The sequence below is a fragment of the Microcaecilia unicolor genome, chromosome 12, assembly GCF_901765095.1.
Source record: "Microcaecilia unicolor chromosome 12, aMicUni1.1, whole genome shotgun sequence".
NCBI classification, from domain to species: Eukaryota; Metazoa; Chordata; class Amphibia; order Gymnophiona; family Siphonopidae; genus Microcaecilia; species Microcaecilia unicolor.
Genome location: NC_044042.1, coordinates 16,743,671 through 16,770,742, shown reverse-complemented (window position 1 = coordinate 16,770,742; position 27,072 = coordinate 16,743,671). Strand labels below are relative to the sequence as shown.

General features: G+C 45.5%; 1 protein-coding gene across 1 annotated transcript in view; it reads right to left on the bottom strand.

The window, feature by feature from the left end:
• LOC115482083 (synaptonemal complex protein 1-like) overlaps nucleotides 1-26,639 on the bottom strand; it is a 72,312-nt gene extending 45,673 nt beyond the window's left edge. Inside the window, exons 1-2 of the mRNA XM_030221647.1 lie at nucleotides 26,575-26,639; nucleotides 24,524-24,640 (exon numbers count right to left, since the gene is read on the bottom strand). Of these exons, the coding sequence (XP_030077507.1) occupies nucleotides 24,524-24,640; nucleotides 26,575-26,631 (174 nt within the window). The 5' untranslated portion in view covers nucleotides 26,632-26,639. The remainder of the gene's footprint in view (nucleotides 1-24,523; nucleotides 24,641-26,574) is intronic.
• Between the last annotated feature and the right edge of the window lie 433 nt (nucleotides 26,640-27,072).

Sequence of the window (27,072 nt, the reverse complement as noted above, 5' to 3'; positions counted from 1 at the left end):
TGAAGATAATGGAAGTGATTTGGTGACATTTTGAGGATTTTTATCCGGTCTCAAACATTTTGTTTGGATCAAGACTTAAAGTGCAAGTGATGTTTTCATAAAATACATGATCAGTGGATGTTTCAGTACTACTACTACTACTACTATTTAGCATTTCTATAGCGCTACAAGGCGTACGCAGCGCTGCTCAAACATAGAAGAAAGACAGTCCCTGCTCAAAGAGCTTACAATCTAATAGACAAAAAATAAATAAAGTAAGCAAATCAAATCAATTAATGTGAACGGGAAGGAAGAGAGGAGGGTAGGTGGAGGCGAGTGGTTACAAGTGGTTACGAGTCAAAAGCAATGTTAAAGAGGTGGGCTTTCAGTCTAGATTTAAAGGTGGCCAAGGATGGGGCAAGACGTAGGGGCTCAGGAAGTTTATTCCAGGCGTAGGGTGCAGCGAGACAGAAGGCGCGAAGTCTGGAGTTGGCAGTAGTGGAGAAGGGAACAGATAAGAAGGATTTATCCATGGAGCGGAGTGCACGAGAAGGGGTGTAGGGAAGGACGAGTGTGGAGAGATACTGGGGAGCAGCAGAGTGAGTACATTTATAGGTTAGTAGAAGAAGTTTGAACAGGATGCGAAAACGGATAGGGAGCCAGTGAAGGGTCTTGAGGAGAGGGGTAGTATGAGTAAAGCGACCCTGGCAGAAGATGAGACGGGCAGCAGAGTTTTGAACCGACTGGAGAGGGGAGAGGTGACTAAGTGGGAGGTCAGCAAGAAGCAGATTGCAGTAGTCTAAACGAGAGGTGACAAGGGTGTGGATGAGGGTTTTGGTAGAGTGCTCGGAAAGAAAGGGGCGGATTTTACGGATGTTGTAAAGAAAGAAACGACAGGTCTTGGCAATCTGCTGGATATGAGCAGAGAAGGAGAGAGAAGAGTCAAAGATGACCCCAAGGTTTCGAGCTGAGGAGAATGAGAGCCATCAACAGAAATAGAAAACGGGGGGAGCGGGGAGGTGGGTTTGGGGGGGAAAATGAGAAGCTCGGTTTTGGTCATATTTAATTTCAGGTGGCATTGAGACATCCAGACAGCAATGTCAGACAAGCATGCTGAAACTTTGGTTTGGATGCAAGGTGAGATATCAGGGGTAGAAAGGTAGATTTGGGAGTCATCAGCATAGAGATGGTAGGAAAAACCATGGGATGAGATTAATGAACCAAGGGAAGAAGTGTAGATAGAAAAGAGGAGGGGACCAAGAACAGAACCCTGAGGTACGCCGTCAGGCAAAGGGATAGAAGTAGAAGAGGATCCACCAGAGTGAACACTAAAGGTGCGGAGGGAGAGGTAGGAAGAGCACCAGGGAAGGACACAGCCCTGGAATCCAAGTGAGGACAGGGTATCGAGAAGTATGCTGTGATCGACAGTGTCAAAAGCAGCGGAAAGATCAAGAACAATGAGGATGGAATATTGACCTCTGGATTTAGCCAGTAATAGGTCATTGGAGACTTTAGTAAGCGCATTCGGTTGAGTGGAGAGGGCGAAAACCAGATTGTAGTGGGTCAAGAATAGCATGTGAGGAGAGAAAATCAAGGCATCGGTGGTGAACAGCACGCTCAAGTAATTTGGAGAGAAAAGGAAGGAGGGAGATGGGTCGGTAATTAGAAGGACAAGCAGGGTCGAGTGAAGGCTTCTTTTTTTTTAATTTTTTTTAATTCTTTATTTATAATTTTAATTACAATACTCAAGGATAACCTTGTTCAGAAATACAGGGTCAAAACATTATAAAGGTATTCCAAACACTTTCCATATCTTATTTATCATCATTTATCCTTCAAGAATCAAATTAAAGTGTTTGTACAGTCAGTCATAGTAATTTGAAACCTTTCTTAGACCACAAGTCATGTGCGGGGGGGAAAAAGAGTTAGAGAAGTAATACAGGAAAAATTATCAAATTTATAGGAAAAAGCTGCATTATTCCAGGATATATTCATTTCACTTGTTTCAGTTCCAAAAACGATTTAAGTTGGTCCGGTGAAAAGAAAGTGTATTTTGTTTGACCAAGTTTATCTATACACTTGCATGGATATGCGAGAAAAAAGGAGGCTCCTATATCTATTGTCCTCTGCTTCATAGCCAAAAACTGTTTCCTTTTTTGTTGAGTCATTTTAGTGACGTCTGGATAAATCCAGATCTTAGAACCATAAAATTGAGCTTTGAGATTTTTAAAATAAAGCCTCAAAATATTGTTATGATCCTGGTGATTCGATCATTAGGCATATACAGTGGGGGAAATAAGTATTTGATCCCTTGCTGATTTTGTAAGTTTGCCCACTGACAAAGACATGAGCAGCCCATAATTGAAGGGTAGGTTATTGGTAACAGTGAGAGATAGCACATCACAAATTAAATCCGGAAAATCACATTGTGGAAAGTATATGAATTTATTTGCATTCTGCAGAGGGAAATAAGTATTTAATCCCTCTGGCAAACAAGACCTAATACTTGGTGGCAAAACCCTTGTTGGCAAGCACAGCGGTCAGACGTCTTCTGTAGTTGATGATGAGGTTTGCACACATGTCAGGAGGAATTTTGGTCCACTCCTCTTTGCAGATCATCTCTAAATCATTAAGAGTTCTGGGCTGTCGCTTGGCAACTCGCAGCTTCAGCTCCCTCCATAAGTTTTAAATGGGATTAAGGTCTGGTGACTGGCTAGGCCACTCCATGACCCTAATGTGCTTCTTCCTGAGCCACTCCTTTGTTGCCTTGGCTGTATGTTTTGGGTCATTGTCGTGCTGGAAGACCCAGCCACGACCCATTTTTAAGGCCCTGGCGGAGGGAAGGAGGTTGTCACTCAGAATTGTACGGTACATGGCCCCATCCATTCTCCCATTGATGCGGTGAAGTAGTCCTGTGCCCTTAGCAGAGAAACACCCCCAAAACATAACATTTCCACCTCCATGCTTGACAGTGGGGACGGTGTTCTTTGGGTCATAGGCAGCATTTCTCTTCCTCCAAACACGGCGAGTTGAGTTCATGCCAAAGAGCTCAATTTTTGTCTCATCTGACCACAGCACCTTCTCCCAATCACTCTCGGCATCATCCAGGTGTTCACTGGCAAACTTCAGACGGGCCGTCACATGTGCCTTCCGGAGCAGGGGGACCTTGCGGGCACTGCAGGATTGCAATCCGTTATGTCGTAATGTGTTACCAATGGTTTTCGTGGTGACAGTGGTCCCAGCTGCCTTGAGATCATTGACAAGTTCCCCCCTTGTAGTTGTAGGCTGATTTCTAACCTTCCTCATGATCAAGGATACCCCACGAGGTGAGATTTTGCGTGGAGCCCCAGATCTTTGTCGATTGACAGTCATTTTGTACTTCTTCCATTTTCTTACTATGGCACCAACAGTTGTCTCCTTCTCGCCCAGCGTCTTACTGATGGTTTTGTAGCCCATTCCAGCCTTGTGCAGGTGTATGATCTTGTCCCTGACATCCTTAGACAGCTCCTTGCTCTTGGCCATTTTGTAGAGGTTAGAGTCTGACTGATTCACTGAGTCTGTGGACAGGTGTCTTTCATACAGGTGACCATTGCCGACAGCTGTCTGTCATGCAGGTAACGAGTTGATTTGGAGCATCTACCTGGTCTGTAGGGGCCAGATCTCTTACTGGTTGGTGGGGGATCAAATACTTATTTCCCTCTGCAGAATGCAAATAAATTCATATACTTTCCACAATGTGATTTTCCGGATTTAATTTGTGATGTGCTATCTCTCACTGTTACCAATAACCTACCCTTCAATTATGGGCTGCTCATGTCTTTGTCAGTGGGCAAACTTACAAAATCAGCAAGGGATCAAATACTTATTTCCCCCACTGTAGATAGCTGGGTGGCTGGTGGACGTGAGGATCGCCTGGTGACTTGCCTGCCTGGTGCGAAGGTGGCGGACCTCACGCGTCACCTAGATAGGATTTTATATAGTGCTGGGGAGGAGACGGCTGTCTTGGTACATGTGGGTACTAATGACATAGGAAAATGTGGGAGAGAGGTTCTGGAAGCTAAATTTAGGCTCTTAGGTAGAAAGCTGAAATCCAGATCCTCCAGGGTAGCATTTTCTGAAATGCTACCTGTGCCACGCGCAGGGCCCAAGAGACAGGCAGAGCTCCAGAGTCTCAATGCGTGGATGAGACGATGGTGCAGGGAGGAGGGCTTTAGATTTGTTAGGAACTGGGCAACATTCTGGGGAAGGGGGAGCCTATTCCGAAAGGATGGGCTCCATCTTAACCAGAGTGGGACCAGGCTGCTGGCATCGGCGTTTAAGAAGGAGATAGAGCAGCTTTTAAACTAGAAATGGGGGGAAGGCCGACAGTCGCTCAAAAGAGCATGGTTCGGGATAAGGTATCTTTCAAAGATATCACCATAACAGGGAAGATAGAGTATCCTGATAGTGAGGTTGCAAAAGAGATTGTAGTAGATCGGGTATCTTTAAATAACAATAAAAATCAGACAAAAGATTGCCAATTAATACTGTCAAGTACTAAGCATGATGTACTTAGGAACAACAAACATAGTTTGAAATGTCTATATGCGAATGCCAGGAGCCTAAGAAATAAGATGGGGGAGTTGGAATATATTGCACTAAATGAAAAATTAGATATAATAGGCATCTCTGAGACCTGGTGGAAGGAGGATAACCAGTGGGACACTGTCATACCGGGGTACAAATTATATCGTAGTGATAGGGTGAATCGGATTGGTGGAGGGGTAGCATTGTATATTAACGAGAGCCTTGAATCAAATAGATTGAAAATTCTGCAGGAAACAAAACACTCCTTGGAATCACTGTGGATTGAAATTCCATGTGCAAAGGGGAAAAGGATAGTGATAGGAGTGTACTACCGTCCGCCTGGCCAGGACGAACAGACGGATGCGGAAATGTTAAAGGAAATCAGGGACGCAAACAAACTGGGCAACACAATAATAATGGGGGATTTCAATTACCCGTATATAGACTGGGTTAATGTAACATCTGTACACGCAAGGGACATAAGATTTCTTGATGAAATCAAGGACAGCTTCATGGAACAGCTAGTTCAGGAGCCGACAAGAGAAGGAAAAATACTAGACTTAGTCCTTAGTGGTGCTCAGATCTAGTGCAGGGGGTAACGATACGAGGGCCGCTTGATAACAGTGATCATAATATGATCGGTTTTGATATTGGCATTGAAGGAAGTGAAACTAGGAAATCAAGTACGCTAGCGTTTAACTATAGAAAAGGTGATTACGACAAAATGAGAAAAATGGTGAAAAAAAGACTGAAAGGAGCAGCTCGCAGAGTAAAAAACTTGCATCAGGCGTGGATGCTGTTTAAAAACACCATCCTGGAGGTTCAGGACAAATATATTCCACGTATTAGAAAAAAGGGAAAAAAGACTAAACGTCAGCCGGCGTGGCTAAACAGTAAGATAAAGGAAATCATTAGAGCCAAAAAACAATCCTTCAGAAAGTGGAGAAGAGAACCAACTGAAAGTAACAGGATAGATCATAAGGAATGCCAAGCCAAATGCAAAGCGGAGATAAGGAGGGCAAAAAAGGACTTTGAGAAGAAATTAGCGTTGGAAGCAAAAATACATAGTAAAAATTTTATTAGATACATTAAAAGCAGGAAACCGGCCAAAGAGTCGGTTGGGCCGCTGGACGAAAATGGTGTTAAAGGGGCGATCAAGGAGGACAAAGCCGTAGCGGAGAAATTAAATGAATTCTTTGCTTCGGTCTTCACCGAGGAGGATTTGGGGGGGACACCGGTGCCGGAAAGAATATTTGAAGCGGGGGAGTCGGAGAAACTAAACAAATTCTCTGTAACCTTGGAGGATGTAATGGGTCAGTTCAGCAAGCTGAAGAGTAGTAAATCACCGGGACCTGATGGTATTCATCCCAGAGTATTAATAGAACTAAAAAATGAACTTGCGGAGCTACTGTTAGAAATATGCAATCTGTCCCTAAAATCGAGTGTAGTACCGGAAGACTGGAGGGTAGCCAATGTTACTCCGATTTTTAAGAAGGGTTCCAGAGGAGATCCGGGAAATTATAGACCGGTGAGTCTGACGTCGGTGCCGGGCAAGATGGTGGAGGCTATTATTAAGAATAAAATTGCAGAGCATATACAAAAACATGGACTGATGAGACAAAGTCAGCACGGATTTAGTGAAGGGAAGTCTTGCCTCACCAATCTAATGCATTTTTTTGAGGGGGTAAGCAAACATGTGGACAATGGGGAGCCGGTTGATATTGTATATCTGGATTTTCAGAAGGCATTTGACAAAGTGCCGCACGAAAGACTCCTGAAGAAATTGCAGAGTCATGGAATCGGAGGTAGGGTATTATTATGGATTAAGAACTGGTTGAAAGATAGGAAGCAGAGAGTAGGATTGCGTGGCCAGTATTCTCAGTGGAGGAGGGTAGTTAGTGGGGTCCCGCAGGGGTCTGTGCTGGGTCCGTTGCTTTTTAATGTATTTATAAATGACCTAGAGATGGGAATAACTAGTGAGGTAATTAAATTCGCCGATGACACAAAATTATTCAGGGTCGTCAAGTCGCAGGAGGAATGTGAACGATTACAGGAGGACCTTGCGAGACTGGGAGAATGGGCGTGCAAGTGGCAGATGAAGTTCAATGTTGACAAGTGCAAAGTGATGCATGTGGGTAAGAGGAACCCGAATTATAGCTACGTCTTGCAAGGTTCCGCGTTAGGAGTTACGGATCAAGAAAGGGATCTGGGTGTCGTCGTCGATGATACGCTGAAACCTTCTGCTCAGTGTGCTGCTGCGGCTAGGAAAGCGAATAGAATGTTGGGTGTTATTAGGAAGGGTATGGAGTCCAGGTGTGCGGATGTTATAATGCCGTTGTATCGCTCCATGGTGCGACCGCACCTGGAGTATTGTGTTCAGTACTGGTCTCCGTATCTCAAAAAAGATATAGTAGAATTGGAAAAGGTACAGCGAAGGGCGACGAAAATGATAGTGGGGATGGGACGACTTTCCTATGAAGAGAGGCTGAGAAGGCTAGGGCTTTTCAGCTTGGAGAAGAGACGGCTGAGGGGAGATATGATAGAAGTGTATAAAATAATGAGTGGAATGGATCGGGTGGATGTGAAGCGACTGTTCACGCTATCCAAAAATACTAGGACTAGAGGGCATGAGTTGAAGCTACAGTGTGGTAAATTTAAAACGAATCGGAGAAAAATTTTCTTCACCCAACGTGTAATTAGACTCTGGAATTCGTTGCCGGAGAACGTGGTACGGGCGGTTAGCTTGACGGAGTTTAAAAAGGGGTTAGATAGATTCCTAAAGGACAAGTCCATAGACCGCTATTAAATGGACTTGGAAAAATTCCGCATTTTTAGGTATAACTTGTCTGGAATGTTTTTACGTTTGGGGAGCGTGCCAGGTGCCCTTGACCTGGATTGGCCACTGTCGGTGACAGGATGCTGGGCTAGATGGACCTTTGGTCTTTCCCAGTATGGCACTACTTATGTACTTATGTACTTATGCTCAAAAACCATTGATACTATCATTGTAGCTCTGTTCATTATAATATCCGAGGATTGTTCCAGGATATCAGAAATATCTTGTAAATCCGGAATATCTTTATCAGGGCCATATTCTCCACTTCTAGACCTAGGAATTGAATATATTTTATTTACGGGGGGTATTGCCTCTGGAGGAATTTTAAAAATTTCTATCATATATTTCCGAAAGGTATCTATCAGAGTTTCCCCCGCTACTATAGGAAAATTCAGGAAGCGGAGATTTAGGCGCCTGTTAAAATTTTCAATGTGTTCAATTTTACGTCAAATGTCCAAAGAATCTTTAGCGACCACACTTTTAAAGTCTTTTAAATATCCACTTCTTTTTGTAATATTTGAACTTGCGTTGTTAAATCATTTTTAACAGAGTCTACAGTTTTATGCAATTCTTCAAATTTAGTATTAAGGTTAAGTACATCACCAGACGTCTTTTGTAGTGTTATAGTAATCTGGTCCAACATCACCTTAAGCGTTTTTAGAGTCACCTCCGAGGTCTGCGCTGTGGAAGAGGCACTTCCCTCAGCACCCCGAGTCGTCGCTTGCATGCCTGGGTCCTCACTGGATTCCCCTATCGACGTATCTCCAAGGTCGACGGGGTTTCCCGCCAGGACTGCCCTCGACGCCGGGCTGGGAAGGATCAGTGAGACGGATGGTGGAGACAGGGAGACTTCCTCTCCCGGCGGGGAGTCCGCTTCTCCAGACACACCCGCAATGGGATCCGCTCCCCGCAAAAGCCTGGAAGCCCCGGGGAAGAAACGTTCCAGAGATGTTTGGGCCGGTGAGGAGGTTGAGGTAGATGCAGGGGCTGATCTCAACACTCCTTTACGCTTAGAATGAGGCATTTCAAGAACAGGAAAAAAGTTCAGCTCAAATTCTCACAGAGCGTCTCAGCAACTGACCGGTGCGGCAGCCATCTTGTTTTTCCCCCTCGAGTGAAGGCTTCTTAAGGAGAGGTGTGACCACAGCATGTTTAAAGGCAGCAGGGACAGTCGCAGTGGAAAGTGAGAGGTTGAGAATGTGACAGATAAAAGGAATAAGAGCAGGAGAGATGGCATTAAGAAGGTGGGTGGGAATGGGATCAGAGGAACAGGTGGTACATTTTGAGGAAGAAAGGAGAAGTGTAGTTTCCTCAATAGTAACTTCAGGAAAGGAGGAAAGGGAATGAGGGGAAGGAGAGAGAGGGGAACGGACTAGTGGAGGGAGAGGTGGTGAGGTAGAGAAAGCAAGGTTTATCTTTTGAACCTTGTTGTGAAAGAATTCAGCAAGGGTCTGAGGAGATAATGAAAGGGGAGTTGGGGGAGGGGGCACCTTGAGGAGAGAGTTCAATGTGGTGAAGAGAAGTCGAGGATTAGAGCCAAGAGAGTTGGTCAGTTGGATATAATAATCCTGTTTGGCACGTAAAAGAGCAGATTGGAAGGAGATCAGCATGAACTTAAATTGTAAGAAATCAGCAAGGGCCTGAGATTTCCGCCAGAGGCGTTCGGCGGAGCGGGTACAGGAACGTAGGTAGCGGATATTAGAAGTCAGCCAAGGTTGGGGTTTTGTACGCCTTACAGGGCGGGTCATCAAAGGTGCAAGAGTGTCTAAGGCAGAGGATAGAGTATTGTTGTAAGAAGAAACAGCCTCATTGATAGACGTGGATGGTGCCACAGTAGAGAGGATGTTTGAAACATGGGAGGATAGAGATGAAGGGTCAATATCGTGAAGATTCCTAGATAAATTAGATAAGATAGGACGGGACTGGGAGGGAGGAGATTTAAGTGTGAAAGTTATAAGATGGTGATCAGAGAAGGGAAGATCAGGGCAAGGAAACTAGAGGGTGAACAGTTGGAGGAGAAGATGAGATCAAGACAGTGACCATTTGTTTCAGTAGAAAAGAAGTTTCGAATAACAAAGCGAATGCTACATACCTGTAGAAGGTATTCTCCGAGGACAGCAGGCTGATTGTTCTCACTGATGGGTGACGTCCACGGCAGCCCCTCCAATCGGAATCTTCCTAGCAAAGTCCTTTGCTAGCGCCCGTGCGCGCCGCGCATGCGCGGCCGTCTTCCCGCCCGAAACCGGCTCGAGCCGGCCAGTCTCGTATTGTAGCAAAAGAGAAACAAGGGAAGACTCAACTCCAAAGGGGAGGCGGGCGGGTTTGTGAGAACAATCAGCCTGCTGTCCTCGGAGAATACCTTCTACAGGTATGTAGCATTCGCTTTCTCCGAGGACAAGCAGGCTGCTTGTTCTCACTGATGGGGTATCCCTAGCCCCCAGGCTCACTCAAAACAACAACCATGGTCAATTGGGCCTCGCAACGGCGAGGACATAACTGAGATTGACCTAAAAAATTTACCAACTAACTGAGAGTGCAGCCTGGAACAGAACAAACAGGGCCCTCGGGGGGTGGAGTTGGATCCTAAAGCCCAAACAGGTTCTGAAGAACTGACTGCCCGAACCGACTGTCGCGTCGGGTATCCTGCTGCAGACAGTAATGAGATGTGAATGTGTGGACAGAAGACCACGTCGCAGCTTTGCAAATTTCTTCAATGGAGGCTGACTTCAAGTGGGCTACCGACGCAGCCATGGCTCTAACATTATGAGCCATGACATGACCCTCAAGAGCCAGCCCCGCCTGGGCGTAAGTGAAGGAAATGCAATCTGCTAGCCAATTGGATATGGTGCGTTTCCCTACAGCCACTCCCCTCCTATTGGGATCAAAAGAAACAAACAATTGGGCGGACTGTCTGTTGGGCTGTGTCCGCTCCAGATAGAAGGCCAATGCTCTCTTGCAGTCCAATGTGTGCAGCTGACGTTCAGCAGGGCAGGAATGAGGACGGGGAAAGAATATTGGCAAGACAATTGACTGGTTCAGATGGAACTCCGACACGACCTTTGGCAAGAACTTAGGGTGAGTGCGGAGGACTACTCTGTTATGATGAAATTTGGTGTAAGGGGCCTGGGCTACCAGGGCCTGAAGCTCACTGACTCTACGAGCTGAAGTAACTGCCACCAAGAAAATGACCTTCCAGGTCAAGTACTTCAGATGGCAGGAATTCAGTGGCTCAAAAGGAGGTTTCATCAGCTGGGTGAGAATGACATTGAGATCCCATGACACTGTAGGAGGCTTGACAGGGGGCTTTGACAAAAGCAAACCTCTCATGAAGCGAACAACTAAAGGCTGTCCTGAGATCGGCTTACCTTCCACATGGTAATGGTATGCACTGATTGCGCTAAGGTGAACTCTTACAGAGTTGGTCTTGAGACCAGACTCAGACAAGTGCAGAAGGTATTCAAGCAGGGTCTGTGTAGGACAAGAGCGAGGAGCTAGGGCATTGCTGTCACACCAGACGGCAAACCTCCTCCACAGAAAGAAGTAACTCCTCTTAGTGGAATCTTTCCTGGAAGCAAGCAAGATGCGGGAGACACCCTCTGACAGACCCAAAGAGGCAAAGTCTACTCTCTCAACATCCAGGCCGTGAGAGCCAGGGACCGGAGGCTGGGATGCAGAAGAGCCCCTTCGTCCTGCGTGATGAGGGTCGGAAAACACTCCAATCTCCACGGTTCTTCGGAGGATAACTCCAGAAGAAGAGGGAACCAGATCTGATGCGGCCAAAAAGGAGCAATCAGAATCATGGTGCCTCGGTCTTGCTTGAGTTTCAACAAAGTCTTCCCCACCAGAGGGATGGGAGGATAAGCATACAGGAGGCCTTCCCCCCAATCCAGGAGGAAGGCATCCGATGCCAGTCTGCCGGGGGCCTGAAGCCTGGAGCAGAACTGAGGGACTTTGTGGTTCACTCGAGATGCGAAGAGATCCACCAAGGGGGTGCCCCACGCTTGGAAGATCTGGCGCACCACTCTGGAGTTGAGCGACCACTCGTGAGGTTGCATAATCCGGCTCAGTCTGTCGGCCAGACTGTTGTTTACGCCTGCCAGATATGTGGCTTGGAGGACCATGCCGAGACGGCGAGCCCAGAGCCACATGCTGACGGCTTCCTGACACAGGGGGCGAGATCCGGTGCCCCCCTGCTTGTTGACATAGTACATGGCAACCTGGTTGTCTGTCTGAATTTGGATAATTTGATGGGACAGCCGATCTCTGAAAGCCTTCAGAGCGTTCCAGATCGCTCGCAACTCCAGGAGATTGATCTGTAGACCGCGTTCCTGGAGGGACCAACTTCCTTGGGTGTGAAGCCCATCGACATGAGCTCCCCATCCCAGGAGAGACGCATCCGTGGTCAGCACTTTTTGTGGCTGAGGAATTTGGAAAGGACGTCCCAGAGTCAAATTGGACCAAATCGTCCACCAATACAGGGATTCGAGAAAACTCGTGGACAGGTGGATCACGTCTTCTAGATCCCCAGCAGCCTGAAACCACTGGGAAGCTAGGGTCCATTGAGCAGATCTCATGTGAAGGCGGGCCATGGGGGTCACATGAACTGTGGAGGCCATGTGGCCCAGCAATCTCAACATCTGCCGAGCTGTGATCTGCTGGGACACTCGCACCCGCGAGACGAGGGACAACAAGTTGTTGGCTCTCGCCTCTGGGAGGTAGGCGCGAGCCGTCCGAGAATCCAGCAGAGCTCCTATGAATTCGAGACTCTGCGCTGGGAGAAGATGGGACTTTGGGTAATTTATCACAAACCCCAGTAGCTCCAGGAGGCGAATAGTCATCTGCATGGACTGCAGGGCTCCTGCCTCGGATGTGTTCTTCACCAGCCAATCGTCGAGATATGGGAACACATGCACCCCCAGCCTGCGAAGTGCCGCTGCTACTACAGCTAGGCACTTTGTGAACACCCTGGGCGCAGAGGCGAGCCCAAAGGGTAGCACACAGTACTGGAAGTGGCGTGTGCCCAACTGAAATCGCAGATACTGTCTGTGAGCTGGCAGTATCGGGATGTGTGTGTAGGCATCCTTCAAGTCCAGAGAGCATAGCCAATCGTTTTGCTGAATCATGGGGAGAAGGGTGCCCAGGGAAAGCATCCTGAACTTTTCTTTTACGAGATATTTGTTCAGGGCCCTTAGGTCTAGGATGGGACGCATCCCCCCTGTTTTCTTTTCCACAAGGAAGTACCTGGAATAGAATCCCAGCCCTTCTTGCCCGGATGGCACGGGCTCGACCGCATTGGCGCTGAGAAGGGCGGAGAGTTCCTCTGCAAGTACCTGCTTGTGCTGGAAGCTGTAGGATTGAGCTCCCGGTGGGCAATTTGGAGGTTTTGAGGCCAAATTGAGGGTGTATCCTTGCCGGACTATTTGCAGAATCCACTGATCGGAGGTTATGAGAGGCCACCTTTGGTGAAAAGCTTTCAACCTCCCCCCGACCGGCAGGTCGCCCAGCACTGACACTTGGATGTCGGCTATGGTCTGCTGGAGCCAGTCAAAAGCTCGCCCCTTGCTTTTGCTGGGGAGCCGCGGGGCCTTGCTGAGGCGCACGCTGCTGATGAGAGCGAGCGCGCTGGGGCTTAGCCTGGGCCGCAGGCTGTCGAGAAGGAGGGTTGTACCTACGCTTGCCAGAAGAGTAGGGAACAGTCCTCCTTCCCCCAAAAAATCTTCTACCTGTAGAGGTAGATGCTGAAGGCTGCCGGCGGGAGAACTTGTCGAATGCGGTATCCCGCTGGTGGAGATGCTCTACCACCTGCTCGACTTTCTCTCCAAAAATATTGTCCGCACGGCAAGGCGAGTCCGCAATCCGCTGCTGGAGTCTATTTTCCAGGTCGGAGGCACGCAGCCATGAGAGCCTGCGCATCACCACACCTTGAGCAGCGGCCCTGGACGCAACATCAAAGGTGTCATACACCCCTCTGGCCAGGAATTTTCTGCACGCCTTCAGCTGCCTGACCACCTCCTGAAAAGGCTTGGCTTGCTCAGGGGGGAGAGCATCAACCAAGCCCGCCAACTGCCGCACATTGTTCCGCATGTGTATGCTCGTGTAGAGCTGGTAAGACTGGATTTTGGCCACGAGCATAGAGGAATGGTAGGCCTTCCTCCCAAAGGAGTCTAAGGTTCTAGAGTCTTTGCCCGGGGGCGCCGAAGCATGCTCCCTAGAACTCTTAGCCTTCTTTAGGGCCAGATCCACAACTCCAGAGTCGTGAGGCAACTGAGTGCGCATCAGCTCTGGGTCCCCATGGATCCGGTACTGGGACTCGATCTTCTTGGGGATGTGGGGATTAGTTAAAGGCTTGGTCCAGTTCGCAAGCAATGTCTTTTTCAGGACATGGTGCAAAGGAACAGTGGACGCTTCCTTAGGTGGAGAAGGATAGTCCAGGAGCTCAAACATTTCAGCCCTGGGCTCGTCCTCCACAACCACCGGGAAGGGGATGGCCGTAGACATCTCCCGGACAAAGGAAGCAAAAGACAGACTCTCGGGAGGAGAAAGCTGTCTCTCAGGAGAGGGAGTGGGATCGGAAGGAAGACCCTCAGACTCCTGTCAGAGAAATATCTGGGGTCTTCTTCTTCTTCCCACGAGGCCTCACCCTCGGTGTCAGACACAAGTTCACGGACCTGTGTCTGTAACCTCGCCCGACTCGACTCCGTGGAGCCACGTCCACGATGGAGGCGTCGAGAGGTAGACTCCCTCGCCCGCATCGGCGAAGCTCCCTCCGCCGACGTAGTCGGGGAGCCCTCCTGGGAGGTGGCCGCAGTCGGCACCGCACGCGGTACCGACGTCGGGGACCTCACCCCGGGCGATGGGCCAGCCGGCGCCACGCTCGACGGTACCGGAGGCGCAAGCACCGCCGGTACCGGAGGGGTAGGGCGCAACAGCTCTCCCAGAATCTCTGGGAGAACGGCCCGGAGGCTCTCGTTCAGAGCGGCTGCAGAGAAAGGCAGGGAGGTCGATGCAGGCGTCGACGTCAGAACCTGTTCCGGGCGTGGAGGCTGTTCCAGGCTGTCCATAGCGGAGCGCATCGACACCTCCTGAACAGAGGGTGAGCGGTCCTCTCGGTGCCGATGCCTGCTGGGTGCCGACTCCCTCGGCGACCCAGAGCTCTCGGTGCCGACGCGGGGAGGAGACCGGTGTCGATGCTTCTTCGACTTCTTCCGAAGCATGTCACCGGAGCTCTCCGGCACCGACGAGGAGGACGTAGAATCCATCCGTCGCTTCCTCAGGGCCAAGGTCGAAGCAGGTCGATCCCGGGGGGGCTGTACCGCAGGAGCCCTCAGGGTAGGGGGAGACCCACCCGAAGGCTCACCGCCACCAGCAGGGGAATGGACAGCCCTCACCTGCACTCCACCCGATGCACCACCGTCCGACGACATCAGGAGACGAGGTCCCGGTACCACCGACGTCGATGCAGCTATCCGATGTCTCGGCGCCGATGCAGAGGGCCGATGCCTCGATGCACTCGATGCACTGGCGGCCAAGGATGAAGGTCTGGACGCTGATGACGTCGATGCACACGATGACCCCGGTGCCCATGCCGACGAAGAGCCCGAGAACAAAACGTTCCACTGGGCCAATCTCGCTACCTGAGTCCGCCTTTGTAACAGGGAACACAGACTACAGTTCTGAGGACGGTGCTCGGCCCCCAGACACTGAAGACACGAAGAGTGCCTATCAGTGAGCGAGATTACCCGGGCGCACTGGGTGCACTTCTTGAAGCCGCTGGAAGGCTTCGATGTCATGGGCGGAAAAATTACGCCGGCGAAATCAAAATCCGAAATGACGAATTTGGAGCACCAAAACTTTAAGGGAGAAAAATCTCGACCGAGGCCGAAAAGAGGCCTACCCCGACGACGAAAGAAAACTTACCGGGGCAAAAACTGGAAACACGGGAAGGGGTAAACGAAACCCAAGGGGGTTTCCGGAGCACTTCCCGAACAAATTTAGAACTTTTCCGAAGAAAAAAACACGTCGATATTAAAACGGACGCGCGAGGTCGACTCTCCGGGGCTCGACACGACAAAAACACAGCCGTACCGAGTGCGGACGAAAGAAGACTGGCCGGCTCGAGCCGGTTTCGGGCGGGAAGACGGCCGCGCATGCGCGGTGCGCGCGGGCGCGCGAGGGCTAGCAAAGGACTTTGCTAGGAAGATTCCGATTGGAGGGGCTGCCGTGGACGTCACCCATCAGTGAGAACAAGCAGCCTGCTTGTCCTCGGAGAAATATTTCTGCACATAGCGAATTTTGCTAATTGTGACACGGAGACGATTTCTTTGAGCATATGTGGAAAGAACTCACAACTTGTGCTTTATGTAAACACATACATTGCTTATATGTCACCTCAGGAAGATACTGTTGCTAATTTTGGCATTTGTTGTCAAGATTTATTTTGATTTAGTCTTCAACAGTATGAATGTGGAATGAGTGAGAACTGAATACATGTTTTATTTAGTCACTTATCAGTTTATGGGTGTTATTTATTTATTTATTTTATTGCACTTGTATCCCACATTTTCCCACCTATTTGCAAGCTCAATGTGGCTTACGGAGACCTGTTATGGTGTCGCCGTATCAGGGTAAGAATACAATTGGGGTTACAGAGAAGTCAAGGAAAGCAAGAGGATTTGGTCAAGCAGTTAAAGAAAGATATATTCTGAGTAATGTGGAAAGGTGTTGTGATATAGTTAGTTATGGGTTCTCGTGGTAGGTCTAGTTAAAGAGTGTGTTGTGACACATTGTCACAACAAATGTTGTGAATTAATCTAGAATAACTTGTTGAGAATATCATTTATTCTGGAGTTGCTAGACACAATTAAATTTTAACTGCCAGACCTTCGACCATTAGAGATCCCTTCTCATTGTTTCTACTTTCATCCTAATTATCAGGTTGTTAAATGTGGATAACATTTAGACAGCCAACTTGACTAGGTTAATGGCTTTTGAAAACTAATTATCAGGTTGTATATTTAATAGAAGGCAGACATTTTGGAGGTAATTTTATGAAGTCATTTTTGGATATTTGTGGCCAATATGCATGTAAAAGACCACTTATAGAATTCTGACTGATGTAAAGTACACACTTCAATACGTTGCTTGTAGGTATGCACAGGGATGCAGTTTCAGCGGCATGTGGGCAGAGCATGCAGAACTACACATGAACTTAATAATTATATGTGGAGACAAACAAAGCAGATCAATCAGTGATATGGTTCAAAACTTTATTTTCAGAGATTCGCCCGACACAGACTGTGTTTCGCCCACAAGGGCTGCGTCAGGGGCTAATAGTCCAAGCAGGACATGAGATTGAAACGTAAAAAACCAGCAGGGTGCTTTCCTCAATCAAGATGAGGACATCAGCTCAATGCACAGGGTAAGTCTCTGGTCGCATCTCTCAGCTTTTTTTTTTTCCAGCAGCTGAGAGATGCGACCAGAGACTTACCCTGTGCATTGAGCTGATGTCCTCATCTTGATTGAGGAAAGCACCCTGCTGTTTTTTTACGTTTCAATCTCATGTCCTGCTTGGACTATTAGCCCCTGACGCAGCCCTTGTGGGCGAAACACAGTCTGTGTCGGGCGAATCTCTGAAAATAAAGTTTTGAACCATATCACTGATTGATCTGCTTTGTTTGTCTCCATGTTGGATTTTGCGGATCGCTTGCCATCTTGTTTCTTAGGACCATCTTAATAATTATATGTGCAGATATTTACACCTGCTCCTGTGCTGGTATAAATGTCTGAATCTTCAATGTACAATTTCTTAAACTTAACCTAGTATTTTACAAACACACAAAGGCACCTACTTCTCTTTATAAATTAGGAGCTAAACAGATGCCTACATACCCTTTTAAACTAGTACCCTCTACATATCCAATATGATATGGTAATGAATTAAGCAATTTTTGTAAATTACACTAAACAAATATTCAGAGAACTGTGAGAGGAGTTATTAAATAACACAATAACCCATGTCCCATAATTCAGGCAGAAGAGGGTGTCCATTTTAAACTTACCCGGGCAATATTTGGCCTGCAGTAATCAGTATTTTTATGAACTCTGACAGCCACGAGCATATACAAATGTATCTGGGTACCAGCACTGAATATCCAGGCACTTGGCAGCTCCCAGAATTTATTTGAATACCAGTGGTAGTCAGTGCCAGTACCTAGATAGCTATCCAGGCAAGTTAGTATTGTTATTTATGCAATCCTACTTTTCCGGATAGATTATCTGGGCACCAGAACTGAATGCCACCTGTGCCCTGACTTTAGGGACTGCACCAAGTCCATCCTCGGACTGTCCCAGCACTAACTAGGTAGCGCCATTGCATTCTGTGCTGATATTCAATGGCATTATCAGGTTAAGTGTCATTGAGTATTAGCATAACTAATCGGGAAGGAGCCTTCATAGGGTAGGACCCTTCCTAATAGGTTATATCCTGCTGAATATCAATTCATAAAATAAAATTAAAAAATCAACATTTGAGCCTTCAGCAGCCTCTACTACTCGAGTACAGCACATCCTCAGACAGTCTTCTTCAGCAGCACAGAAGTCCTTGTTAGTGCCAAGGCTAGAGAAGCACCTTTGCCAAGGCATAGCCTCAGTATCACTATTTGGGCCAACACAAGCAGCATTCTTCTCTCCCTCCTAGGGTTTAAGCTATCTACCTCTATGATGTGTCCAGATCTAACCAGTATAGTCAGGGACAAACTGACTATGCATGTTGAAGTGACTGCCACCAAAGATCTTTTAGAACAATTACTTTAGGAAACAGGATTTAAGAGGCTCAAATGTAGCTTTCATAAGCTGGGCAAGGACAATGTCGAGATTCCAAGACACAATAGGGGCCTTGATGAGAGGTTTCAGCAATAGAAATCCCCGCATGAACTGAACTACTAAAGGCTGCGCAGAAATGGCCTTATTTCTACACAATGATGATAAACTTCAATTGCACCAAGATGGGTCCTTACGGATTTGGTCTTGAGACCCAACTCAGACAGATGTAGCAGGTATTCGAGAAGTTTTTGAAGACGAGAGGAGAAAGGATCTAGGGGCTCTGACCTCACCCCAGACAGCAAACCTCTTCCTCTTGAAACCATAAGACATTTTACTGGAATCCTTCCAGAGAGCAAGCAGAACCTGAGACACACCCTCTGGCAGGTTCAAGGAGTCAACCTCTAGCTTCTCAAATTCCAAGCCGTAAGGGCCAGGGAATGGAAGCTAGGATCCAAGAGGGACCTCTCGTTCTGAATCATTTGGGTCAGAAAGCACCCCAGTTTCCACTGCTTGTCGGAGGCTAGCTCCAGAAGTAGAGGGAATCAGATTTGCCTCAGCCAATACAGCATGATGAGTATCATAGAACCCTGGTCCTGCTTGAGCTTCAGGAAAGATTTTCTATGTGGGATATTGGATGATACATATAAGAAGACCTATCCCCCAGTTGAAGAGAATGGAATCCCAGACTAGTCTGCCGTTTGATCCCAGTCTGGAACAGAACCAGCGGACCTTATGGTTTAAGTGAGTAGAGAAGAGATCCACTGAGGGGTTTACCCCACTCTCAGAAGATCTTTCAGGCAAAACCCATATTCAGAGACCACTCATGTAGCTGCATGATCTGGCTCACTCTGTCTGCCAGACAGTTGTCCCTCCAGATAAGTGGCTCTGAGAACCGTCTCCCAAGGGGTGGCCCATCGCCATATTTTGACTGCTTCCTGACACAGGAGGTACAAGCCAGTTCCTTTCTGCTTGCCATTTGGTTGTCTGCCTGAATTAAAATAATTTGTTTCTCCAGCCTATCTCTGAAAGTCTTCAGGGCATTCCAAACGGTTCTTTGTTCTAGGAGACTAATTTAGTATTGTCTCTTCTGAACAGACAACTGATCCTAGGTATGGAGCACATCCATGAGACTGACCTGGTCCCACACGGTGCACCACTCTCAGAAGCTTCTAAGACATAAGACATAAGCATCACCACACTGGGACAGACCAAAGGTCCATCTAGCCCAGCTCCCTGTCTCCAACAGTGGCCAATCCAGGTCATAATCACCCGACAAGATCCATGGAGCAAAGCATTTTGTACTGCTTGTCCCAGGAATAGTGGATTTTTCCCTACGTTCCTTTAATAACATTCTATGGCCTTTTCCTTCAGGAAGCCGTCCAAACCCTTCTTAAACTCTGCTAAGCTAACCGCCTTAACCACATACTCCGGCAACAAATTCCAGAGTCGAATTACGCGCTGAGTAAAGAAAATTTTTCTCTTATTTGTTTTAAACTTACTGCACTCCAGCTTCATCACATGCCCCCTTATCCTAGTATTTTTTGAAAGTGTAAACAGATGCTCCAAATCTATCTTTTCCACTCCACTCATTATTTTATATACCTCTATCATATCATCCCTCAGCCGCCTTTTCTCCAAGCTGAAGAGCCCCAGCCGCTTTAGCCTTTCCTCAAAGGAAAGTTGTCCCATCCTCTTAATCATCTTTATCGGCCTTCTCTGCATCTTTTTCAATTCCACTATATCTTTTTTGAGGTGCGGCGACCAGAATTGAACACAATACTCTAGGTGCGGTCGCACCATGGACTGATACAGTGGCATTATAATATCCTCATTTTTGTTTTCCATCCCTTTCCTAATAATACCTAAAATTCTATTTGACTTCTTAGCCGCAGCAGCACACTGAGCAGAAGATTTCAACGTATCATCAATGATGACTCCCAGGTCCTTTCTCATTCCGTGACTCCTAACGCTGAACTTTGCATGACGTAGCTGTAGTTCAGGTTCCTCTTTCCCACATGCATCACTTTGCACTTGCTCACACTGAACGTCATCTGTCATTTAGACGCCCAGTCTCCTAGTCTTGCAATATCTTCTTGCAACTTTTCACAATCTTCCCGCGATTTGACGACCTTAAACAACTTTGTGTCATCAGCAAATTTGATAACCTTGCTAGTTACCCCCACCTCCAGGTCATTTATGAAAATGTTAAAAAGCAACGGTCTCAGCACAGATCCCTGAGGGACCCCCCACTAACTACCCTTCTCCATTGTGAATAGTGATAATTTAACCCTACTCTCTGTTTCCTATCTTTCAACCAGTTTTTAATCCATAACACTACCTCCGATCCCATGACTCTCTAACTTCCTCTGGAGCCTTTCATGAGGGACTTTGTCAAACGCTTTCTGAAAATCCAGATACACAATATCCACCAGCTCACCTTTGTCGAGGTGTTTGTTTACCCCTTCAAAGAAATGTAGTAGATTGGTGAGGCAAGACTTCCCTTCACTAAATCCATGCTGACTTTGTCTCATCAGTCCATGCTTTAGAATGTGCTCTGTTATTTCGTTCTTAATGAGTCTCTACCATTTTGCCCGGTACTGACGTCAGACTCACCGGTCTATAATTGTCTCACCGGTCTATAATTCCCCCGATCTCCCTTGGAACCTTTCTTTAAAATCGGTGTTACATTAGCGACCCTCCAATCTCCCGGTACCACGCTCGATTTTAAGGATAAATTACATATCAACAACAGTAGCTCCGCAAGCTCATTTTTTAGTTCCATCAGTACCCTGGGATGAATGCCATCCAGCCCAGGAGATTTGCTACTCTTTAGTTTGCAGAACTGCCCCATTACATCCTCCAGATTTACAAAGATTTCATTAAGTTTCTCCGACTTGCCAGCCTCGAATACCCTGTCCGGCACCGGTATCCCAACCAAATCTTCCTCAGTGAAGACCGAGGCAAAGAACTCATTTAATCTTTCCGCTATTTCTTTATCTTCCCTGAGTGCCCCTTTACTACCTGGTCATCCAGTGGCCCAACTGATTCTTTTCCCGGTTTCCTGCTTTTTACATACCTGAAAACATTTTTACTATGTGTTTTTGCCTCTACCGCTATCTTCCTTTCAAAGTCCTTCTTAGCCTTTCTTATCAACGCTTTGCATCTGATTTGACATTCCTTATGCCACTTTTTATTATCTTCAGTTGGTTCTTTCTTCCATTTTCTGAAGGATTCTCTTTTTGTTCCAATAGCCTCCTTCACCTCTCTTTTTAACCACGCTGGTTGTCGTTTGGTCTTCTGCCCTCCTTTACTGATACATGGAATATATTTGGCCTGGGCCTCCAGGACAGTGTTTTTGAACAGCATCCATGCCTGTTGTAGGTTTTTTAGCCTATCCTTTGCTCCTCTAAGTTCTTTTTTTTACCATTCTCCTCATTTTATCATGCCTCCCTTTTTTGAAGTTAAACACCAACATATTTGACTTCCGTTGTCTACTTTTTTGAAAGCAGATTTCAAAGCTGGTCATATTATGATCACTGTTATCAAGCGGCCCCCGCACCGTTACCTCCCATACCAGATCATGTGCTCCACAAATGACTACATCTAGAATTTTTCCTTCTCTCATCGGCTCCTGTACCAGCTGCTCCATGAAGCAGTCCTTGATTTCATCAAGGAATTTTACCTCCTTGGCGTGCCCCGATGCTACATTAACCCAGTCTATATTGGGGTAATTGAAATCAAACCATAATTCAGGAAGTGTAGAATCAACTCAATACAACAACATATAATTTTCTACACTGCGATAAAGTATTAAGAGGAAGGCATGGATGCATTACATGAAACCTTTACATGCAAGTAAATGGAGAAAAAAGACCTCAGTAATACCGGCATCGCCTCCCTCCAAAGGAAACACCTTATATTAAGAAAGCGTGCCTCTTTAATCATGGGTCAAAAAAACTCCATATAAATGTTTTCATAAATATTGTCCATCCATCCTCTAAAATACTTCATAAATGGAGCCACGAAAATCAAATATTGTAACTAAATGTTACTTATCTTGGATGTCCAAAGTTTAACAAGTGACAGTCCTAGCAGATAATTCCGCCGTTTAAATTTTCAAACTTGCATTCTGCTATCTTCACATATCCCAACAGGGGAACCCTGTTTTGAAGAAAATTGGCTGCGTTGATCAGCAAGAATCCAGAGACCTTTTGACATTTGTGACCAAGTTTAACGCTCACAGCAATTCCATGACAAGAATTATTAAGAAACATCTTCCGTTATTGAAAGTTCATCCTTGCTTTCAAAATATGGAAGTGATTTTTTCCTTTCAGCGCAATAGCAATTTGAATGATACTTTATGCATTGCTGAAACGTGGAATCGTGAAGGTGCCATACAGACAAATGGAGGGACTCATGGGACTTGTGGTAATTGCTCTGTTTGCATGAATATGATTGTTTCTAAAGAATTTATAGATTAGAATACTGGAAAATGTTATCCTTACCAACATCATATGGATTGTACATCTCGTAATGTCATATATATTATAATTTGCCCTTGCAAATTGTATTATGTAGGTCAGACATCACATTCTTTAAAGACAAGCCTGATAGAACATCGGCATTGCATATTGACAGAGAAGATACATGAGCCCATGGTGTCACATTGCATGCTTAAACAACATAAGTTCGCAGATTTAAAGTGCACAGTGATTGAACAGTTTCAGATTTCGGAGAGAAAGGAAGACATTAGAAGGCTGCTCAGACAAAAGGAGCAACGATGGATCTTCACTCTACAGACTGTAATACCTAAAGGCCTGAACAGTGCTATAGAATGGAAGGCTTTCCTTTAAGGTGATTGGTAAGCATATTGATGACATCACACACTGAATATAAACGTTAACGGCTGTAGGAAGTGTCAGCCGCCATTATGAAGTTGCCTTGCCTCTGGTAGTACATGGGGCGAATTTGTTTCTTGGATGTAATTATTGAAAAAGTTTTTTTCCCCTGACGCAGCCAATTTTCGGCGAAACAGGGTTCCCCTGTTGGGATATGTGAAGATAGCAGAATGCAAGTGTGAAAATTTAAGCGGCGGAATTATCTGCTAGGACTGTCACTTGTTAAACTTTGGACATCCAAGATAAGTAACATTTAGTTACAATATTTGATTTTCGTGGCTCCATTTATGAAGTATTTTAGAGGATGGATGGACAATGTTTATGAAAACATTTATATGGAGTTTTTTTGACCCATGATTAAAGAGGCACGCTTTCTTAATATAAGGTGTTTCCTTTGGAGGGAGGCGATGCCGGTATTACTGAGGTCTTTTTTCTCCATTTAAGTGCTTGTAAAGGTTTCAAGTAATGCATCCATGCCATCCTCTTAATACTTTATCGTAGTGTAGAAAATTATATGTTGTTGTATTGTGGTAATTGAAATCACCCATTATTATCACGTTGCCTATTTTATTAGCGTCCCTAATTTCCTTTAACATGACTGCGTCCGTCTGCTCATCCTGGTCAGGCGGACGGTATTACACTCCTACCACTGTCCTTTTCCCCTTGACACATGGAATTTCGATCCATAATGATTCCAAAAGGTCGTTTGTTTCCTGTAAAATTTTCAGTCTATTAGATTCAATGCCCTCGTTAATATACAGTGCTACTCCTCCCCCAATCCGGTCCACTCTATCACTGTGATACAATTTGTATCCCGGTATGACAGTGTCCCATTAGTTATCCTCTTTCCACCAGGTCTCGGAGATGCCTATTATATCTATTTTTTCATTTAGCGCAATATATTCCAATTCTCCCATCGTATGTCTTAGGCTCCTAGCATTTGCATAAAGACCAAGTTATTCCTAGTCACATTATGTTGATTACTTGACAGTGTTAATTTACTATCTTCTGCCTGATTTTTATTATATCTGTTTACAGACGAATCTATTACGGTCGCCTTTGCAACCTCACCATCAGGGACCCCCATCCTCCCTGTTTGGGCAATATCTTTACAAGATACCTCATTCTGAACCATACACTGTTGTGCGACTGTCGGCCTTCCCCTTGTTTCTAGTTTAAAAGCTAGAAACTCCCACACCAGATTCCATTGGATGATATCACCCACCAGTCAGAATGACTGCATCCTGGTTGTCCTCAGAGAATCAATTGTACAAAACATTTCCATAAGACCTGAACACAAAGACTACACTTTAAAAATTGAGGATATTTGCAGTTTTACAAAATTGTTTTCATGTTATGCAGTCAATACAATTCTAAAATGAGTTTCAAACTATAAACAATAACAAAATCTAATTCAGCCTACCTTGAAACTGCCATGGTTAGAATCTTTCATTTCAATTTCTTTCATTAATGCTCTGCTTTGTGATTTTTCCTGAGTTACTTGCTGTTCCAAAACCTTTTGAACCATTAGTGAACTTTCCTAAACAAAACAAGAACTTATTAGAAACTTGTAATAAATTAAGAAATACTTTATTTCTGCTAATGATGGTTGAGAATTGTGACTACCATGTTAGTCCACATGGATATGTGGAAATAAGAATCGACAACAAAATTGTAGGTGATATCTTTTTATTGGACCAAATGTACCTTTGGCACACTATCAAGAATTATCCCTCTTCATCATATCAGTGGAGAAACAACACAATTACACAGTTTAAATAGTACAAACTCATCTAGGTTTTAAGATTGTCTGCATATGTTAGTACAGTTCAATGAAAAGGGGAATAAACAGAGGTGATGAGAGTACCAACTGAAGGTTCAAAAATTGTATATATGATAATAGATTTTTTAAAAGCCAATGTCTCTAACTGATGACGGTGAAATTTAAGCTTACCAGTTACTATCCTTTTCTGTAGTCCTGCCAGACCAGCTCAGATGTGAAAATTTGATCTCACCTTCTAATTTTCCTCCCTTGAGTCTTACCAGACTAGTCAGGATGTATGGGTTTTGCTCCCCTACCAGAAGATGGAGACACAGAATGAAAACTCATGAACCCTACCCTGGATAGGGCACTGTGCAGCCTGCAGTTCCTCAGTATCTCTGTAACAAACCCAGCATCAAAATCCTCTCCTGTATCTCCTCAAAGGCGAAGGAGAAGGGGGCACTGCAGATTCCCACCAGTGCCCTATGCCCAGTGGATCCAAGGGAAAATAAATAAACCACTAGACACTAACTAGGAAACCACAAATACATATATAGAATGGGTGGGATCCTGCACTGTTATTGTAGGACTCAAGGAAAGAAATTTAGCAGGCAAGACCACTTCAGGCATATGGGATGTAACAACACCGTTAAGCAGGGAGGGATCTTGAAACGTTCTCTGAGGAAGCTAGCACCAAAGGCTGCATCTTCCCTGGCATGAACCTCCAGATAGTAATATTGTGCAAAGGTGGCTGCTCTAAATTTCTACAGAAGAAACAGCATGCAACTTGGCCCAAGAGGTAACTTAGATCCTAGATAAATGAGCTCCAAGCCTCTTAGAGACCACACACTCATTCAAAAATATATGCCAAAGAAGCTGCCTCTGGCAACCATCTTCCTATTGTTTATTGTTTACAGAGCACTTATACTGCTAAACAAGAAAACACTCAACCAGTTTACAAACTAATTAGAAAAAGGAAAGGCGTGGCCTAGTGGTTATAGTGGTGGACTTTGGTCCTGGGGAACTGGGTTCAATTCCCACTGCAGGCACAGGCAGTTCCTTGTGACTCTGGGCAAGTCACTTAACCCTCCATTACCCCAGGTACAAATAAGTACCTGTATATAATATGAAAGCCACATTGAACCTGCTATGAGTGGGAAAGCACGGGGTACAAATGTAAGAAAAATAAAATAAAAATAAAATGTAAAGGAAAGAGAGAAAATAGGAAGAATGAGAAAAAAAAAGTTGCTTCATCTTTCCTTGAGCCTCAATCAGGAAAACAAGAGATTAGCTTCTACTGTTGCTGCTCCTAACACTTTGAATGATTGTCATCCAGTAATCAGTGTATTCTCTTCCTCTCTTTCAGCCTGAGAATAAAGACAGAGGCTGAATGGACTCAATGAAGGAGGATGCACAGAGTAGGGCCCAACTATCCCATCTCCTTCTTTCGTGTTTCCCTTTAATTCCTTACCATTTGGGAAACACTGCCCTTGAAAGCCTGATGCAGTCATACAGGTGCTGTTAACGTTGCATTATGGCCACTCTTCTGCATCTTATCTATGGCTAGTATAACATACCTAATAGAAACTTTCTACAATACTTGGGAATTGCAAAAAGCTAACATGTTGCAATTAAAGAAAAATGGATACCTACAAAACACAATTCCATTTTATTAATTTATGAATACCACATGTACGATAGGCAATATTTACCAAGGCTTTTTTCAGTTCCTGAAGCTCAGTTTCATTGTCATTTTTCAATTTGCTCATCTCTCCTATATCAGACACAGAATAGTATGAATACAATCTGTCTGTCTAAATCATCTACAAACCAAGCTTAAGAATAAAGGCTATGCTTAGGAATACAGGTGTTTAGATTAATTATAATTCAACATCATGATTTTCCTGGCCACAAAGTAGAGTTATGTTTTCATTAGTCCCTTTCTCTATCCACCATCTTATTCTCTTCCCCTCTTTACAAAACAGTAACTACTGATAAAACTGTATAGATATCCATACGGAATGGATCAGTTGGAGATGGAAGACCAAATGAAATCTTACACTTGAGTAATCAGGACTAAAACAATATGTACAATGCCAAAATACTCTTCAGCCTACTCTTCTTCAAGTAAAGCATATATTACATTCCATAGGATTTCACAATCAACTCTGAGGATCTTCACTAGACTTCAGTGGGCTTGATACTCAAAG